The sequence below is a fragment of the Falco punctatus genome (assembly GCF_963210335.1).
Source record: "Falco punctatus genome assembly, chromosome: 12".
Lineage (NCBI taxonomy): Eukaryota > Metazoa > Chordata > Aves > Falconiformes > Falconidae > Falco > Falco punctatus.
Window position 1 is genome coordinate 9,658,822 of NC_137592.1, and position 21,603 is coordinate 9,680,424.

Sequence of the window (21,603 nt, forward strand, 5' to 3'; positions counted from 1 at the left end):
TGCACTACAGTCTAGAGAAGTGGTCTGTGTGGTGGGGGGTAACTCGGTGACGGGCCTCAGCGCGAGGGGGGTGGTAAATAGCCCCCTTTCAAACTGGCAGCCTGTCACATGTGGGGTCCCCTGGGACTGGTATCAGGCCCAACACTGTTTAGTATCTTCATAAGTGATCTGGATGATGGGATGAAATGTACCCTCAACAAGTCTGCTGATGACACCATACTGAGTCGGGAAGTGGACACTTCAAAAGGGACAGCCATCCTACAGGAAAACCTGGATAGGCAGAAGAGTGGGCTAACAAACACCTTACAAAGTTCAACAGAGATAAATGTAAGGTCTGAGAAAACACAATCCAGGAGTGGAACACTGGCTGGGGTCTACCTGGCTGGGGAGGAGCAGCTCTGTGGAAAGGGACCCAGGGGTCCTGGTGAACAGCCAGCTCAATACGAGTGAACAGTGTGCTGCTGCAGCAAAGCAAGCCAACAGGATGCTGTGTTGCATGACCAGCAGAGATAAAGTCATTCTGCCACTCTTCTCAGCGCTTGGCAGGCCACACCCAGAATTGTGTTCAGTTTTGGTCTCCACTATACAAAAAAGATGTGGACAGGCTGGAAAGGGTTCAGAGAAGGACCACAAAGACAACCAAAGGACTGGGAAGACTGCCATATGAGGAAAGCTGAGAGAACTGGGTTTGTTCAGCCTTGAGAAAAGAAGGCTTAGCGGAGACCTTAATCAACACGTTCCAATATTCAAAGCGTGGCTACAAAAAAAGATAGACTCCCTTCTTACAAGGATTCAGACAGAAAAGGGGTAATGCGTACAAATTACTCCTGGAGAGATTGGGTTTGGACACAAGAGGACAATTTTTCACAGTCAGCCATTGGAATAAACTCCCCAGGGAAGTGCTGGATTCCCCAACACTGGACACTTTTAAGATTCAGCTGGACAGGGTGCTGGGCCACCTTGTCTAGACCGTACTTCTGCCAAGAAAGGTTGGACCGGATGATCCTTGAGGTCCTTCCAACCTGGTATTCTATGATTCTATGAAAATACAACATACCGCATTTCCCATCATGGTGTAGGACTTCCCAGATCCAGTCTGTCCATATGCAAAAACACAAGCATTATAACCTTCAAAAGCAGATTTAAGCACATCTGTACCAAGATTTTTGAAAACCTAAAAGCAAAGAAAGTTTTTTAAGACAACAAAAGCTTGCAAAAAAAAGTTTTTTATCAGTCCAGCATGGCAAATATTAAACAATAACCTACCACAGTATAAGCTATTGGCATCATCAATGATATTTACTATAGGACAGGAAATTAGTACTTCAAATAAGATACTGAATTTTACAACCATATTTAGTTTACAGCACTGCAAGCTGCAACAGTATATTTTATACTTCATTTTCTGGCAGAGATCTGCTTGGCATGAGGAAGAACAAAAAATGCTGCCGAAAGAAATTAGAGCTGTAGAAAGAAGGTAATCCCAGACACTTAATATACTTCTCCTTATTTTTAATATCTACTCACTTTGTGTATCTTTGCCAGTTCTCCATGTCCTGCAAATAATGTTTCAGTGATCCTGGTAGTTTCTTGGTTTCTGTTTTTAGAGGGTTTTTTGTTTGATTTTGGGTTTTTCCTTTAACCAAGTGTAAGAAAAGGCCCATTATTTTCTCCATATTTCCTCCCTAACTGGCTTTTATGTACCAACACTTTTTAGGCTGACAAACATGGAAACATGTTTTCTATATGCTAAGTACCTTCTTTCATTAGCTAGCCCCTTCTCTTTTACCTTCAACATTTACAAACTGGTAAAGATCCTTCCTCCACATCCCACAATATGAGAGTCTGCTCTCACCTAATAACTTCAGCTCTCACCAGATCTCTTCACCACCATCCTCTGCAATATTGGCTCCAGTACCCCTCCCAGATTCCTGACATTTCATTGCCATACCCCTCATTTCCATCCATATCCCGCTGGGCAAGGAGTAACACTTGGCACAGCACTTCTCTCAATGAAAATATTGATCTGAGTCTCCCAATACAAACACGATTTTCAAAAATCTCATCAGTGCTTCAGATGATTTGGCTACTAGACCACAGTATACGTGGTTTAAATTAAACACTGTGTACAAGTAATTATTAACAGCAAATGGCACACGCACAGTATAATCATGCTACTCCTCCCTTGAAGGACTGCTGGTTAATTTCTTTAATCATTAAGGCTCAGTTGCAAGCATGCCCTTGGAATACTCAAACTTGACTTTTCCTTGAGCAAAGGAGTATAAAGACGAGCCAAAGCACAATTCCCCTTTTGTTTGTCATTTGAAAAGTAGCACCTTAGTTGAATTTTCTCCCCTGAGTAACTGCTCCTGTAGTCCCCCTGCCACTTTTCCCTTTGTCTATGTTCAAGTTTTTACCTCACCACCTGCACCAAGTCTTTATGCACCGTTTTGACTACATTTTCCCTTTTAAAAATGTGTGCATACCCTGCACAGTGATTTGAGGTAGTACATAGGACAGTTACAGTCAGTGTTGTCTGAACAGAGGCTTAACACACAGGTTAGAAGAAAAGTCATTGTTAGGATGGGACTTTGTCAGAAACAAGTGTCTGGGATACTCGTTTGTCACAAAAGGGCAGTAAGCAACAAAATTCTATTTATTTCTCTTCTGGAAATACAAACCAAATAGCCTGATGGTAAATTGCCACTCCCACTCTATTTTTGAACACTAAAGCACATTTTGCATCTACAAGGCATATTGATAGGGCATGAAATATTAGACAGACTTCCATTTAATATTTTTCTGCCTTTCAAATGGAAAAATATAACAATCATGAACAAAGCACACTAAGGAACTGCAATACCGACAATCAAGATCAATTTTATTCCATGACAGGGCGAATGTGAATGAAAGATGCCCCTCTACGCACCTGGTGCAGTAAAGTGGAAATTCTTCAGCAACTTGATAAAAGCTACAAAGTCTTCCAATTAAATATGAAACTAGTAACAAGCAAAACAATAGCTTGTGCAGCATTTGTTCAGAAATTGCACTCCCACGGTTTGAAAATTCCTGTTGTTTTCCATGTGCTGCTCACATTGTAATTAAAATAACACTTGACACAGGGACAATAATAGTGTGACTGAGCAAATGAAGTTAGCATTCTTGCCAGTAAGGATGAAAGAGGCAGTCTGGGGTTGTGGGGCACACTGTAATAGCAGGGTGTTGTACATGGACATCTAAGCCATGCTTAGGATTTATTGTTAGCATCCTATTGCTACAAAACATAAAGCTCACAGCTTTAAAAAAAATCATTGCTCAAGGCTGCTGCAGTGATCCCTATATGGGTATCTTAATTTTATTTTTTTTTCCCTCTAAGCTTCTGACACAGGTAAGTTATACTGATCTTGCCTCAACTTTGCTCTGAAACAGGCAAAATGGCACAAATTAAAAAACTTAAAATATGGAACTTAGTTTATCACTTATATGCAGAAATTGGACACCAACACAGGATACAACTTGGATACCCATTTATATTAATTCAAGTTTTACAAATGGCTGTTTTAACAAGAGTTAACTTCATTATTTCATACCATATTCAGATTCTGGAAAAAAACTGCATTGTAACAGCAACAGCCTAACAATGGACTCTTTTCTTGGCATTCTTCTAACGAGTCTCATCTAACATAGCTTTCTAGAAGTATCTAAAGTCAGGTAAAGAAACAGCTACCTAAATGATCCAAGAATTAAATATCCATAAAGCTAAGCTACAATTGGTGCTTAAGAAGAATTTCTGTAAGTACTTTTATGGTACTTTTTGCAGACTTTTCCAAATATGCATTGAAACATCAATAATACTGTTTTATGGAGATGTACTCATCTGTATCAGGAAGAACTGAGAATATGGGTATCAGTTATCACTGAGAAATACATGCATTTTCATGAAACCAATAGTAAACTGAGTCCCTAATCAATTTGTGTGAGCAAACTTAAGGCAAACATTTGTTGTGTCTGTAGAACCACAACCAAAATCTCAAGTTTCAGTTAAAAAGAGATCAGAAAAATACATGATCAAAGCTGCTTTAATTAAAATAAATAATTCTCTAAATGTTCAGCTTAAAGCATTTGCTAAAGTTCTAGTAAAGCCATATGTCCTGCAACACCTGCTTACAGAAACTAGGGTTCCAATTATTGCACTCAAATACACTACTTGAATTTGCCACAGTGCTTAAGTAATTAGGATATTTCCACATCAATGCCCAAACAGATGTATAAATAGATGTATACTTCTTGATATTTCAGAGAATATAGCAAAAACTGTATTACTTAAATGAGTATCATCAAGTAATAACAATGCTGGAAGTTCAAGAATATAGATGAACAAATGTTTGGATTAAACACGAACTAATAACTCAGTGAAATAAAAAAGGAAGCTTTCAGGAAAAAAAAAAAAAAAAAAAAAGAGGACCTACCGCTTTGATGGTTAAATAGAAAATTCAGGTATAAATTTCCTTTCAATTACAGTCATTAAATATAATAGCAAAGCTTGTCCTTCTCATAAATATTTTTTATATAGGCTTGAACTTCTTGTTTCTTATTATTAGTTTTAATTTTGAGGCTTTTAGGATTAGCCATACCACTATCCTTGATTTTGGGGGTTACAGAATAGATGAAGTACATACCAAAAAGGTATGTATCCAAGTAGCTTACATCATATTCAGCAAACGCTTGCATTATCCTAAGGGGGGAATAAATACTCTCACTTGAAGCGTACAGCACCCCAAGTTCCACAAAATCCAAAGAGAAGACAGTAATCACAAAACACTTTATTTTTACTTAATAAATTTATTGGGAATGTAAAACAGCAAAAGGTTCAATGTTCACATGAAATATGAGGTCAAGGGAGGATCTACCTGTTCATTTAAGTAATACCTATAGCTCTGAGTTTGATTTTCTGTTCTGAGTGTGCAGGAAGAAAGGCAATTTTGTCCTTTCCTAGGCTGAATAATCAAGGGAGGAGAAATAGGAGTCTTCTTTAAGGTGTACCAAGACTTTTGGACAAAAAAAAAAACAAAAAACACTTCAACCAGATAAGAGGAAAGTTTCTGTCTAAGTGAGTTAAAGATATATGCTTGTTTTTTAAAAGAGATTTTTTTTAAAAAATGCTTTTCAGAAACAAATTTAGCTCTCAAGGAAGTTTTCTAACTTGACCTTACAAGACAGATCAGAGAACTAGAAAGAAGGAATTTAACAATATTAGATAAGTTTAAAAAAAAAAAAAAAATCAACTTCTCAGGTGCCTAGGGAATTTCTAAATTACACAAGAAGCACTAGCAGTGGAAAGAAGTTTCAAAGAATGCTTTCAAGCCAGAGGAAAGAGGAAGGAGAAAAAAAAACATTCAGAAATCCTACCATTTCTTGACAGACAAAGCTGGGACTTTTGCTGTCTGCTGAGAAATAAGAAAAATCATAGGTAAATGTCTTAGTTCTTTCTCGTCCAGTGTCTCCAGTACCACCCTCTGGTACCTATTTAAAAAATAAAAATACCAAAAAAAAAAAGGGCTGGTATGATACATCCTGATGAAGCAATTAAAAACGTTTTAAAATAAATAATCAGAATGCAAATTCAACATAAGGCTATACACATTTAGAAATTTATACTGACAGGTTAGCCTAGTACTCCAACATCAGTGAAGAAATCAGCAACAGATACTCCCTTCAGCAAGAAGGACAGTTGTGTTACAAGATAGCACAGCAGGAATTATTTGGGGTTTAGCTTACTACTCCTACCACGGTACATTTTTATCACAATACTTATGTCCAGTTATGTCAGTCTTGTATATGAAATTCAGGTTATAATAAAGGATTATCCTACACACATAATTAATAGGAACCAAAGAGACCTTTGCATTGTTAACAGCATTTCAGTGTGGAGTCATAATTACAGTGTTGTTACATACTTGCTGCTTAAGGCTATCATCATGCTCAAGGCATGACAGACAGCTCACTATACTTCAGCAATATTCACTGCTATCTGAATCAGTCTAAACAAACTACACAGTGAAATTCCTTTTCATATATTTGTCATTGGAAACTGTCTTCCAAAAGCATATTTGCTGTGCGTGATTTCTCTTGCTGAAAGAAATGCTAAAATATACCATCAAAATATTACAGCAAGTGGTGGGTACTTTGTGTTTAGTTCACTTTCACGGGAATTCCAGAAGCCTACTTCTACAGATGAAGCAAAGTTTTAATAGCTACCCGACAGGTACCTCTCTTCCATTGCTGGCTTTCATTTTTGAGCTAAGTAATGACCTATGAGATACAACCCGTAGAGTGGTTTTCAGAACATCACAGCGCAGCAAATAAACAGTTAAATCTATTTGCCAAAAAAATCTCAACCTTGTATTTTAAAAATTAAAGCTGTTCTCCACAGTGCAGTGAGCACCACTGTCTGTCCAGACATGTTTTGGCAACTATTCAGTTAGTTCAGTTAGGAATTCCTTTTTTAAATCATGTTTACTCACCTTTAAGTTTGTGATTGTAGTTTTATTTTTTTCCATTGAAATAATAAACTTTGCATTAAGGTCTTTCTCCCTGGGGGGAGGGGAGGAAAAAAGAAAGGAAAAAGACAAATAAGTTAAATAAAACATATCACAATTATCTACAGTCATATTTCCACTCAACAGGTTGCTTGCAACAGTCAATTATCCAGTGAATTCATTTATAAGTCATTTTTTAATTGTTGTGACCAATGTTTATTTATTGCTATGGGATATATTTGAAGTACTTGGGCTTGCCTCCAAATCCCATCATCTAGAAACAGAGCAGCAGCTTGGGCAAACCTGCTTCAGAAGTTTGACTCTGCAAGTCAATTAAGTGGTTTGTTCCTAATTTGGAGTAGTCTGATCCAAAGCCCAGCGAAGTCAATTATATGGCTCTAAGGAACTGCGAAACAGAATACTACGAGATAAGCCCCTGCCTCCTACCACCACCCTACTAGCAGCAGTTCCCATTTACCCATAAGCCTAGGAAACAGGGACTAAATATTTAAACCACAAAACCCCAGTATTTTAAAACTCTCTTAGAAATGAGGTACCCAATTTATTTTTTCAGTTGTGATGCATCACAGCTGTGCAGGAGCGGCTCTGCTACCAAGGGAGCGTTACATGGGTTTGTTGCACATCAAATCTGGGGTGGGGGGGGGGGGCAAGAGTCTAGTTTTGCAGCAGTGTTTTCATGTACCTGCCATCTATTTCACATCATATGTTTCTGTTTTCAAAACTATCATAAAAAATCATTACCTTAGTGTCTAAAACCAGCATGTATCAACCTGCTTGCTAGAGATGGGATTTCGTTATAGTTGGCCATAAGAGTAATACAGGCTGCTTTTGAATGACAACATCTCCTCTGTTATTAAAAACATCCACATGAAAGAGCCAGAAGAGGAAGACTGCTATATACACCATAGAAAACCTCTCTTCCCAAATCTAACACACACCCCTGTTCCAAAACCATCTGAGTCACCTGACAAAGCAGAGGGCTTTGAAGTGCTGCTTGACCATATTGTATGGTATCTCAGCAATTACTGGATATCCACTGCACCAACAAAAAAAAAAAAAAAATCCACTGCACCAACCAAAAAAAAAAAAAAAAAAAAAAAAAAGAGAGAGAGAAACAGAAACTTCCTCCTAGTAACAGGAGACCCAAGTTCAGGATTTCAGTGACACTTTCTTCCTCGTGGTGCACTGGATCACCAGTTCTATGTTCCTTAGCTGACTGTGCACCCACCCTCCATTCACATTCAGTTTTCCAGAAGAAATTCTGAAGAAAAGCAAAACGCATTTAAAAATCTATATTAATGAATAAAGATTTAGCAAATAATGTACTGATATTTCAGTAAGCACTTTTAAGTTCTTTTCTAAGCTAATAAAAATATATAATTGCATTAATTACAGCATTAATTATACAACTGAGTTTAGATCTACCACAGAAAAACATGCCGTAAGAGATGCACCTTCACTCATTTCCATGTCATCCTCAGCAGCTTTTACTAGGTCTACACTTAAGAGACTAAAATACAGCTACAGGTAACAAACAGGGAAACAGAGAAGTGTCCAATGGTATTTTTTAGTAGGAAATAGATTTTGGCATCACAATAATGCAGCTTGTGGATGGCTGCCACCCATCCTGCTTCCTCAACCGTCTCTACCTGTCTGAAATTATTTGCTCAGCGAAGGTGTAATAAGTCATGTGGCCCAATTAAATTGTCTATCTTACTATGTAAATCTGTTTCAAAGAAGATTTGTGACCTGCTTGCTCTAGGAAGTTTGAAAGGACTCCAGGTGGGAAGACATTTGGGCCAGATTTACTCCTTTTCTTGTCTCAATTTCTTCATGCTTGAGATGTATGAAGGAAAACTGGTACTTTCCTTCCCAAACCTAGCCAGCTCTCCATATTACAAAAACCAAAGCTACTCAGTAATGGAAACCTGATGCAAAATGTTTAAAGCCTTACACAAAATTCTGAGAAGCCTACAGACATTAATTTTTGTGATAACACTGATAAGACTACTAAACTTTATTAAAGAATGAAAATCTCCAAGTAAAAAAAAAAAAAAAAAAAAAGAAAGAAAGAAAAAAAGACCCTGTAGAGCAATAGCCAATAAATAAAAAAAAAATCATGAACAGAATTCAGAATTTTGCTTTTTTGTATGGGAAGGCATAGGGAGAGGACAACCTGAAACAGTAATACTATGATCAGAATCAATAAGTCAACCTGAATGAAGTGGAAAGAATTCATGGGAATCAAATGCTAAAGCTTCATTTCAAGACAGCCAAGTATAATTTATTGTACACATGAAGAGTTTGAGAGGAACCCGTCAAAAACAATTGCTTGTGTGATGCCAGTTATTTCCAGGGACTCATTTAATGCAGTTCAGCAGGGGCTGAGTCGCTTTCAAAAAAGTTTTGATTGCAAGTTCCACTTTAATTAAAGGTTCAGGCTGTAAACAGCTGTACTGCAGCGTTAGGTACCCTTCTGAGAACTTTCAGGGCTAGGAGAACCCTACTGCAACCAGCATCCATAGGAAGCACTAGCCCTCCCTCAGCGCAGAGACAAGCCCCAGCCACTAACCGAACTGCCCCGTTAATTCCAGCCCCCTCATCACAAAGCAATGTAAAAGGGCTGGCTGCCAAAACTAATTCACAATTAACGCTCTGATGATTTAAGAAAGCTTGCTCCCCCCGCCACCCCCGCCCAATCTGCTCACACAGCAGTGTTCAGGGCCAGCCTCCGGGCTGCTCTCGCTGCTGTTTCATACACCACGTGGATGGAGTTCCAGGATCACAAGGGAAGGAAACTTGTAACTCGTGATCGCCTGACCCATAACCAAACTACAAAGTGATCAGACAAGCAAGTTTCTTGGCACAGACATAAGGACATACATCAGCCCAGTCCTGTTATTAACCCTCTACTATTGTTACATTCAGCTAGTCATCTAGCAATTAATTGCGAGGAAGAGAGTAGAAAGAATAATTTTAAAAAAAGGGGCGGGGGGGGGGGGGCGGGCGGAGGGAGGGGTGTCAGAAAAACGACTTCAAATAATACTGGCACTTTAGTATAAACAGTGTCAGTATTAGTACCAAGATATGCTTAAAAGAACTAGTATACTTGTCTGCTAATGGGATAACTTGGTAAATGGCTTACCTGTGCTGAAGAGAAATTACTAAAACCTTGCCCAAGGGGCATGTGGGTTATGAGAACTTCCCCAGACTGAAGGTAGTTCAGCAGCTATATCAAAACCCAGCAGCTTCATGGAAAAAGCTCCAATGAAGGTATCTCTATGGCAAGTTTCTTCCTCTCCTTCCCTTATATCCCCTGCTTATTTTCAGGGCAAAGACCAGAGTGGTTTTTGCACCTCCACAGGCATCTAGTTGAAATCATACTAGAGGCAGCCATATGTTAGCAGTATCTACAGGTTTCAAAATAACTTTCACTGACCCCTGTTCATTTTATCACTCACCCAGTCCTCCACAAGACTTTCTGAAGATCCTTCCACAGAGAGAAGGGACAAGAGCACAGAAAGCCACTGTTACCTCACATATAAATTAAGGGAAGCTTTAGAAAAACCCTTTTCACAGACATGCAAAATGTGTTTGGCCTTCTTCCAAGTTAATCTTTAAGTTCCTTCCTTTAAGGTCCTTCAATGGAAGGTTCCGTTATTTAAACAGTGGCTTTTTATAAATCCTTTCTGTATTATTTAGACACTAGAGCATTCATTATAGTTTATCCCATTAGAAAATCATGATATTATATTTTCCAGTAAATTGGTACTATGGGAATCAGTTGTGATTACCGTAATACCTGTCAGACACCACGCCAGGAAAAGAACAGAAAGAATGAGATGTGTTTCATCTGGGGGGGTGGGAGGGGAAAACCAAAAAAGACAGGATAGAAAATGCAATCCATTTTCCCAAATGGTGTTTCGAAAGACCACTTCAGCACACCTCCAAGGATGCACAGACAAGGACACAGGCACTACCTGAACGGCCTGCTGAGCACCTCTGTGTCAAAATAGAAAAAGGTCTGTAAAATATACTCTTGGAAATTCACTTAACAGTAGACATCTAATGGAACATCTATTGTGAAAGGATTATACTGAAGAGCAGATGTGTGATTTTGTTTTCAACTACTCAAAAACATAATCTGAGCACCTGTAAAAGCAACTCAACCATGCTCAATGGCTTTTCTTTTCAGCAAAGTGCCTGCTACTCCTTATGTTTCCATTTTAGGCACAATGTCACGGATTTCCTGTTTTATCACTCTGCTTGTTCACTACACAGGTGTATTTCTGGGGTCACAAAGTGAAAGCATGAGGGTTGCTTAATGACCAGGACAATTCAAGGTAGATTTAACTGAAAAACAAGCACGGTGTCACAGAAAGACCTTGGCATTTTCTTGCAGCTTGTAACATACTAACTGTGTGTTTGCCCTGACGTCCGGTTGAATTACACAGACCAAGAGCACTTTCCTTTGTCTGAGTAATTCTTAAAAGAGGAATAGTCTATTCAACCATATGCTTTAAAAAGTCAAACAAAAACCCTCTTACACAGTAAATTCTTTGTTACTTTGTGTAACTACAGGAAAACTGAAGTTGGTGCAATCTTTCTCTTTCCTATCCAGATAGTTTTGTTTGGTTTTGTGGTTTTGTTGTTTTAACTTCTTCAATACCTATTGAATTGTTTTATAGATAGCATGTTAGTTTTAAATGTGATTCCACACCTAGATGCAGTATTACAAACATGTATCTGGTGGTCTGTATACAAAAATAAAATAATTTTCATTACCCTTTAGATTAAAATATGTTTTTCTATAAACATCAATAACAAGTAGTTTCAATATGTTGGCTAAGACCTTAAATCAGAACAAGTCAAGCAATCTGGCTTAATCATAAGATTCTGGGAATCCACTACAGCTTAAAGTCACCAGTACTACATGATTGCACTGTATAAAAATCACAGTTGTCTCCATAGCAGGGCAATAGCCTGGCATATCCTGAGCTCAAAGTAGTGACCCCATGTTGTTAACTGATATGGCTACAAGCACATACTAAATGACTGAAGCTATGTTTATACTAATACAGTCTAAAAGTTAACAACTACAAATTGTACATCAAGGAGAGCAACTGCAATCAGATGTCCTTCCGATTTAGTTTGAAGGGAGGTTCCTAGGTGGATGCTCTGGTAGCTGATCAGGGCTGCAGCCTCCCCCTCATTCGGGAGAGCTCTGCAGACTTTGCAGACTTTTACGGCGACCCATTTCCTCTGAACAACACATGTTCATTATCTTCAAGACCTCTACCAAGCTGTCAAATCCAGCTGACCTCGGCCAGCACATTCAAAAGCTGCTAGATGAGACCAACCTGGCTGACAGACGGGCTGCGCCGTCTCTCAAGTTTCACCTTAAGAAGCCAGACAAGAAAACAGCAGAAAAGATTCATGGGGACTGAAGTTAAAAGAAATATGATCGCAATTGTGTCTCAGTAAGAGAAAGAAACTGTGCACATACTTGGTACTTTAAAAGAGTTTTGTCATAAAGCACATTTTATGTGGGCATAAGGTTTTCTGTGATCAACACAATCTTAGTAACTTGCTAGTGGAGACATAATGATATCCACATTCCCTTCTGTGATACCAGTTTTATAAAAAGCACTAGCAAACTTTGCAAATAGTTAAATGAGATGGTTCTGCTACTCCCAGAACTTTTTTCACAGTGCAGCTGAAACCAGAATAATAAACCCAGTGGCAGAGACTGCAGAAACAGGGGAAATCTTATATATCTCATGAAACAGAAATACTCCCTGAGTTCATATACTAGTACACACATATCAGTTCTTGTATGAAGGACAACCTAGATTAAACGCCTTCAGTCATAAGAATAAATTTTATCAACAATACTGAAAGGCAGTAGTTTAATCCACAGCAGTAAGGCTCTCCTGGAACATGAACATGCAGGTGTCCTTGTGCTGTCTTCTGTCAAATGATTTCTAGCTTTTGGGGGGAAGCTACGCACTCTTGTGGTAACACATACAGACTAGTCATTACATTAAATCAGGTACTTGATCTGCTTTTTAAATTTGTATTTTCAATAATATTACAGGTAGAATTCACCTCCCAGCAACTCAGATTAGGTCTTGTGGGTAGCCACATAGGCAAATTTTTAATTCATTAGCAATAGGTAACTTAAAAAAGTTACTGTATCCACACATTCCACCGTCAACAACTGCATAGTAACCTGAAAAATATTTAATCTTCAATTAGCAACTACCTCAGCAACGACTTTGCCTGAATAGATGGAGCATTAAACCAGGCTTAGTAACGGTCTTACCAGCAGGAACTAGTCCTGCATAGCTAAGTTTTAAGATATCCACATGTGAACCCCCTCACACGCATTTCTGATGCCAGCCTTTAAGAAAATGTAGCAAATGCCCACCTTTGGCAGAAGTAACGTAAGATACAACCTCAGACATAATCAAGTTGATTTGAATGACACCTTGGAATTTTGTTGTAACTATTATGATAGTATGAAATTTCTCTAGGACACCTGGATTTTAGTCCATGTGATATTTTGCTTTTAATACCTTGTTTCTTGTGATCTGTTCTTTTACTCCTGCCATCCCAAGACATAAAGTATTGGCTTAACCTCTCGTGTATAACAAAGCATGATTCAAACATTGCTTCCCTGCAGTGTCCTTTTCTTTTGGGGCAAGAAGTCCTCAAATTAGAAAGGGGGGGGGGGGGGGGGGGGGGGGAAGAATTGTGCCTAACCTCACAGATCTATTAGTAATCCATATTACTTGAGTAACCCTCAAGTAATCCATAAGGCTGTTGTTCTATCATTCTTTTCCTCTACTGAGACACATCCAAACAATCTGGACTGAACAACAAATGACTTCAGTTATCTAAGTACAAAGATCTTTCAAATGTATAAGCATACAGAAAAATGATGGGTGTATTCCAGATTTCTCTATCTCACTATTAACTTTTTATTTACAATGCAAACTCTTTGGAGAAGAGTCTTCATAAAGCCAATATTTGAAGTGTCTGAGCCTTCAACAGTAAGAACTTCAGCCCATCAGCAATTAAGATGCCAAGTGCCATGTATGCCCTCTTTCTGTTAGATAACTCTGAAAAACCCTCTCAATAAATAACCCTGGCTTTGTAGTCATAGCTACTGCAAAATAGAGGACTTTGCTCTTCAATTCAGTCAGCTGTTCTTACCAACAATACCTGCCTTTCAGATACTCAGACTTCTAAGAGTCTTGAAGTCCAAGAGCTCAGCTAGGTTAAAACAGACAAGTGCTAATCCCATTTATTTCAAAACCGGTCTTAATTTCAAATAAACAAAGCCTGAGAAATCAGACTCACCTTTCTCTCACTTTGTTTCATCAGGAAAGCTAAAATACAGACTCCTTACCTTCTTCTCTGCTGGTCTCAGGGAGATCTCAACAAAAAGCAGAGTTTGAAAGTATTTTATTGTTCATCATTTTAGAGATAAAACATGCATAGGTAACCTGGCAATGTGTCTGATAATACTCAAATCAATGAGCTAGGAAACATTATTCTGAAACTAGGTTTTAAGTTCAAAATGCTTAAGATTGTGAAGTTTTGGGGATTAGAATCTGTAAATAAGACCAGTTTAATTATGTTGCCCCACACATGCCCACACCACCACTGTTCTCTGACCCCGCTGGCACTGGAAGGTCTTTGTTCTTCAATGCTAGGGAGGGGGACAGACAAAACAAGGTAGTCATTGTGACAAATCCCACATGCTTGAAAAACTTCTGAAGCATTTGCATTAAAGCAGTAAAAAGGACAGAAAAATAAGCTCATGTAAACAGAGGCTATATGTGGGCTTCCTGATCTCTGAGGGTTTATGCAAGATTAACTGTCAGTCTCAACCATTAACTCTTCAGTTAACGGGAACCCAGTGTTTTGCTGAAACTCAGAGCTCCTTCTGCAGCAGTCAAGGCTGCTCCATTTTGCTGCCCACCAACACAAGGATAAAGCTCTGCACTTCAGAATCTTCCTCCCTAATATATCTCAGTTGATACATGAAAACAGAAAGATCCCCTGTTTTAAAGACCACATACCCCCTTTACTATCTCTCTCACATACAAAGCTGTGCAAAAACCACTGTAGAGGAGGCCAGAGGTAGAATGGCAAACACAGGAGCTACTTAAAAGTCACCCAGGTCTAGTCTCTCCTTCCCATTCAAGCAAGATAGTTTCCTGTAATGACTTTCTTCAAAGAAATCAGCTCTTCCCAACTGCCTGGGCTTTCATTCCCCTCGGGAGACTCATCCACAACCTGCGCTATCTCATTAGCAGTAATTCCTTAGATACTATTTAAGCTGATCCATTATTAGCTTCGTTCCATTACTTCCACGATATTATGAAGGAGCCATAACTAAATATTTAATTCTTCTTGTCAACATTTAAGCCTTGCAAATATTTCTAGACTTGCATCTTCTAATCTGTTCCGGTAGTCATAACACATAGAGTACACATGTAGCTCAATATTTTTTGAATCAATAATTCCCATCATTTTTGTAGATCTCTTCCAACATAATTCAGATAATGAGGTTCCAGAAACAGGACTTCATGAGATATTGACCCAGGGGCTTGCTGGGGAAAGCACCAACCACCACTTCAGTGTTTGGCTTTGCAATATATTTGCAAATCAGAACTGCACTGTGATTGTAGCACACTCCAAAGTTCGAATTCATCACTTTAGGCAGAAAAACTTCAAAAGATTAACCACAAAGGAAAATGGCATAGAACAAAGAAGAAAACAAGCCTCAAAGACCATGTGCTTTACAACAGGTGAGAAATTCTAGAGAAGCAAACCATCAGAGAACACTAGCATTCTCTTATTGCTTGTACCCCTAAGTTTCAGCTTGCTTCAGCACTGCTGACATCTGCTGTTGTAGAAAAGCCTAAGGAGAGTCCAACAAGTTTTTCTAGAATATCCTGACCTGCAGCATCCCAATTCCCAGCCAACTATCATCCTTGGTGTTGGCCTCTCTATTTGGCTTTACCTTTTCATTTTAGCAAAGGCCATACCTTCATCAGACCCCGCTCCTTAACACACCTTTCCAATACTGCATTTTACGACCTCTTGCAACAAACTCTTCAGTAGAGGGGCTGTTCTGTTTTTTATTTGCAATGTTCTACTTCAACTACCAAGTAAAATAACTTTGGCGTTTTCCTTCCCCTTCATGGATGCCATTCTTGCATAACCAGGCCCAAATTACTTATCTACTACTTAATACCCTTATGCCAACAAAACCTTAAAACTTAAACACCAACCATCTCCCATGCTACTATATTGATTGTAAGATTTCCATCACCTCTTACTTATTCTTGCCACTGACAAGACTTTTCTGTAAGCCCACTAGGGTCTTCTCTTTTTTTTTTTTCCCTTCTCTAGTCCTTACAAGTTTGAGTCAATGCTCTGCTGCGAGCAAGTTGTCCCTCCTACTTACATTTGCTTCAACAGCAAGTTCTCCAACTCTCAAGAGAAAGATCTCTTTCCTCAATTTTTAAATGGCCTGCTTGCAACCCTATAACACAGCTTACTACATCCCTTTCTCAAATATATGATCCACATAGATACCAATTAGAGGAGCCTCATAATACATAGCATCTATATTTCCTAGCAAACACTGCTAGCTCAATTGCATCTTCATTCCAGAACTACAGACAGCAATAACAACAGCCATAAACTACCATCACCACTAAGACTTTTATAATCTTTGAGGGCATTTTCACATAATTACAAATGTTTATGTCACAATTTATTGTTGGTACCTGAGCTTGAAGAATACATGTTCTCACCACATTTAACAAGCAGAGGCCTCCCTAGCACTAGTCAAGCACCATCAAAACCAGGGGCCAACAGCACCTTCAGAACAGGCATACCTGTGTGTCCTACCCACCACTCCTCTCAGAGTCCTACACCTTAAACATGGGGGCCATACAACGATCATTTCATTTCACCTGTATGGAAACACGGATCAGATTCTACACTTCTTTCTCACAATTGAACAAGTACTAGATTTTTGTGCTCTCTCAGGTCCGGCAGCCTGCCTGTGCTGAGCTGCCAAGGCCAAATGAACGAAGCAGCCCACTGTTCTTAACACCACCCTAAAACCTGGCCATACCCACCGGGTATCGCCGAGCCATTGCCAACCATAACCCATCCGCTAAGCACATCTTCAATCAGGTCAGGTAAAAGGTAGTGATTATTAAGGAGAAATGACACATTTCTTGTCATGACGATGCTCACCCCTCTGGTCCTGCCTGGACTAGAGGACCTGTTCAGAGAAGGTGTGCATGACCATATTGTAGACTACAACTCTACCTACTGTTAACTCCTTTTGAAGAGGTAAGAGAAAACAAATAGAAAATAAAACCATTTTTTAACGTACCTTACAAAACCAAAAGCACTCTTAATTTCAGACTTCAAGTTCTTAGTATCAACTTGATATGATCCAAGAACTCAGTTCAGAGTTTACACATTTATGCACTGAACCAATGCTAACCACACAAGCAGCACACTGATGAAGGCCCTTGTACATACATATATGCACAGCTTACTTCCAGGGAGAGAAGTGTATCTACTCTGAACACTTTTCCAAAGAGAAGAATCTGCTGGAGGTCATTAAATGATTCAAGGTTTTGGACAAGAAATATGGCAAGGTGAAAAAGTTACATTCAGAACTGCTAGTTTATCTTGCCAGCTCAGCATCGAAGCAGATTTTTATTGGATTCAGACTCATCCACAGATAAAGGCAGAGGCAAGAGAGAAGTACACTCACTCCAGGCACACCAAAGCCTTACTTATCTTGACAGGTATTTCAGCTTATTTTTATAGTACAGAAATTATACTTGATTATAAATCAAATCACAGGCACCATTATTAAAACAGAAGTTCAAAGACTTAACGTAAGAAACAGCAAACTCAGCTTGCTGATAAATGGCTTATCCTCATTGATACTGTAGTTCAGAAAGTGACAGTACTGCAACACTTGGCCATATCAAAGCTCAGAGTTATATTTCTGCTATCATTCTCGATGCCTCTTACGAGCAATAACCAACAACCAGTGCTCAGAAACAGGCACAGCAAAAATTTCACCATGCACTTCAGAGACCGATATGATATTTCACTGTGGGTGTCCTTGCTTGTAATCCCTCCATCTGTTCTCACTCTACCTGTGTTACACTGATGCTGTACACATTTTGTCAAAATGCCCTATCTTTACAAATTCATGAAAATGAAAAATATACACAGTAACTGATGTTTTAGACACAGCAATTCATCATGAGATACCAATTCATTCCCCTTTTCCCTGCAATGGAAACTCTGTAATACATTCTCCATGTGTCTCTTCCCTTCTCAAATCTAGAAAGCACGGATAGTTAATTATAACTTCCGTACCCCCAGTAAACTCCTACCTAAATCACTTGTAAACATTTGGAATGGAAATTAAGACTTCAGCTGGCTCTTCACTGTTTACTTGTTTATCTCTTTTTGCTGCCACAAAGACACTATTAGTCACATGTCCCTTGTAAAATGAAACAGCTTATTTTATATCTCTGTCCTTTGCATTGCTATAGTAATTCGAGCTGTTGAAAACTTTGCTACTGATACCGAGGCTTGGATTGTGCAAGCAGTTATTAGAGATAATATAATGTTGGTCCTACATTTCCCAAGGTAGTCTGACAACAGCTCCGCATGTTAGACTTACAAGCATAACTGAAAGGTGTAATAATGTAAAATCAAGAGGGCCAGTCTTACGCCTAATGAATAATCGTGCATAATGTATTTGTGGATTAAAGTATTGGTATCGCATAGCTTTTAATCCAAGCAAATTCCTGAGTCACAGAACAGTCTTCTCTAAGCAAGACAACCTATTTTCTCTGTCTCGCCACTATCAAACATAAAAGCTGTTCATTTTGATGCGACAATTGTGATTGACTGTATAACCACATAGAGCACTATAGCCACTGATATGCGTTTCTGCCTTCCCCATCAGTCACTTCTGTTTAGAAAACAAATCTAAGGAGTGTGTACATGCAGGTAGGGCTAAAAACCTAATCATTTAAAATTAAATCATATTGGAATTTCTATTTCATTGTATTGGAAATAAGAACAAAGCTGTGGGAAAGTCTACACGGCTCATCTAAACAAACATTTAAAAACACCGAGAGCACTGGATAAGCACAGCGAAGAAGAACTTACTGCAGTGCAAACCCATATTCTGATGTTAGCTGCATCTTCCACAGGTAAGGACAGCATATGACCATTGTTTGGTTTGTTCAAGCAGTTAAGTACAATGATTAGTTTGTGCAAATGCGAGAAACAGATTACAAAAGTTAAAAATCAGAAGCAGCTTGTTTTCCTCTATTACTCCATGAAGTAAAAGCTAAACAGAACAGAGCTATCAGGTCTAAGAAATTGAGGTGCACAAGAATTAGTGATAGTATCTGAAAGGATCAAGTTGATATTTCCTTTATTAAACATCAAAACATTTTTTCATATTTAGCATATTTTAGATGGTTTAACTGACAAAAAAGTATAAAAGTGGTTTCCCTGGACACTAACTGAAAATTCTTGTTTTCCTGCAGAGAAAATGTAACATAAAATGGAAGAAAAGATTACCCCCTCATTCTTCTTAAAAGACTCTGAACATAAAGCAATGTATTTATTTGAACTGCACAGATGCAGTGCATGATACAAATCAGAGAGCTAGAATTAGATTAGGCTTAACAGGATCCCAAATATCTCACACTGTACAGAAGACAGTGACTAGTAACTAGTAACCAAAAATCATCAGTTCAGCAGGTGAACAGAAAAGTGCCTCAAAGCCAATTACACTTCTCTATAACCCCGTATTTTTGCCCAGTAAACAGCCAATCTGAGGAACGACAGAATCTTGATGAGAAACTGCATTTTCTGGGGCCAGATATGGGATTCTCCAGTCAAGTCCTCCAAATTATAAGACAATGAATGAATGTTTCTAGTGACCATTTTGGAAAATGAACTTTAGAAATAATAGTGACCAAAACCATTAACTTGCCAGAGCAAAATACATCAACCACCCAACCTCACCTCGCTGCAGATTTCTACTCGATAAAGAAAAACTAGTCTTCTGCCAGCTGGCAGGTTTTTAGCCACTCTGCAGAAACATTAAAATACAAGCACAGACTGAAAGGCTGTCACTGCAATTCAGTACTGAATGAGGCAAACCAAAGGACAGATGGCGACTCACCAAGTAACTGAACTTTCTAAGTTCACACTCACAACTGCTTTCAAAGTAGTAACTGCAAAGCCCTAGGGCATCATTTTTATTATGTTATCCAGTGTTATAGTCAAAAACCTCTAGTGTAATCTCTGTGTAACACAATTTGGGATGTTAACTACTTTAAGAAGAATGGTGAAGGACTTTAACAACAGCACTGAAATAAATAAATTCCAGGTCAAGTGAGAAAACAAGACAACTGGAAATAAATCATAGCAGGAGGAGGGAAAAAAAAAAACCCACACTAAAGTTTGTCATCTAAGCCATGGAACAGCAAGTAATCCTTAAACAACAACCTCCTATCACATGATTCATTCCAAGATCTGTGTTCATGACTTATTACACAATTAGCAGTGCTATGACACCACACAGCGCAACTGCTCCATAATGCAGTAGTCTTACCAATAACCATTCATTAACTCTGTCTTCTCTAATTAAAAATGACTCATGAAATAAGCTGCATTATATGATTAAGCTTTGAACAAACCAAAGCAAATTTAGAGACACAAAATTAAATTTAACTCTATACAGTATCAGGTTAAAGATTTTGAAAATAAGTGCTGCACAATGAACACTCAACTGGAAAGTTCCTTTGAACAGGCAGAAAGACCCTTCCTCTGCAAAACCCTGCAGTCACTCATATAGGGGAAGGGAGCACAGCTGAGAGAAGACACAAGGGAAACTGACGTAAGCAAGACACGATTACTACTCCTAGCCAGGGGTTCACCATACCTTCACTATTGCAACAGGAAAAGCTATTGGATCTCTGGTTTACAATATACAGCACAAGAGTCCAGTACTAACTGAAGCAAAGGAGCACCATCGACCCCAGCACTGCTCCCAGGCTGCAGTACACGTGCCACGCTGAACAGCAACCATGCTGCAAAAATCAAGACTTAGAAGCAACATCCCACAACACTAAACCCAGCTTCCCAGTAATGTTTCATAAACGTCAAGCACCATCCCGCAAACAGCAAGGTTTCAGCAACTTGAAATGGAAGGCTCTTCACACTTCATTTATTCCCATAGTCAGATGCCTACTGGTTTTCAGAATAAGTTTATTCACAGCCTACCCACTGCCACTCAGTACACAGTGTCAAAGACCACTTTCCCGGCTTGCTGCTTTGATCACACCAAGCCTCTGTCTGCTCTGCCTGGTCTTTTTCATGGATCATGAACAATTTTCTGGATATGCTCTGATCCAGCCCCATCCAAGTTATCCTCCCACATGCAATACAGATGCCAGGCCTACAGTCATTGTCTGTGATATTCTTTCACAATACTTGCAAACTTCCACTCAAACTTTTATCAATTGCCATTTCCACTGCCTATCACAATTAACTGCTCTTTTCTCTTCTGCCATATGCTTTCCATTTCCCTGTCTCTTTCATCTCTTAGCAGATCATGGGTCTAGTCCACAAACAAAACTTCTTTGCTACCAAACCATTACAAATAACAAGTCTTATCAATACTTTAAAGACCTATGCTACCTGCTGTCAGAAAGACTTGAAGGAAAAGTGTATATATAGAATAATTATATATATATAAAATAATATATATAAATTTTCTAAGGACCATATGCTGAAACTTAAGGGAGGGAGCAGGAGAAAAGCAGGAGGGCTGACAAAATGATTCACCAAGCCTGGCCTCTAACCACTCTGCTCCATCAAACTGCCTAAACTACTTGAAACTAAGCAGCAGTATTTCCCCCTTCCTACCTTCATCAATTTCATTGTCATA

The 21,603-nt window shown here is 38.8% G+C and overlaps 1 protein-coding gene across 6 annotated transcripts in view; it reads right to left on the reverse strand.

Annotated features, from left to right (window-relative positions):
- Positions 1–21,603, reverse strand: part of KIF16B (kinesin family member 16B) — a 166,652-nt gene that overhangs the window by 119,665 nt on the left and 25,384 nt on the right. For all 6 annotated transcript variants that reach the window (XM_080408507.1, XM_080408504.1, XM_080408503.1 and 3 more), the window contains exons 2-4: positions 6,525–6,594; positions 5,410–5,523; positions 1,058–1,174 (exon numbers count right to left, since the gene is read on the reverse strand). In XM_080408507.1, the coding sequence (XP_080264633.1) occupies positions 1,058–1,174; positions 5,410–5,523; positions 6,525–6,594 (301 nt within the window). The remainder of the gene's footprint in view (positions 1–1,057; positions 1,175–5,409; positions 5,524–6,524; positions 6,595–21,603) is intronic.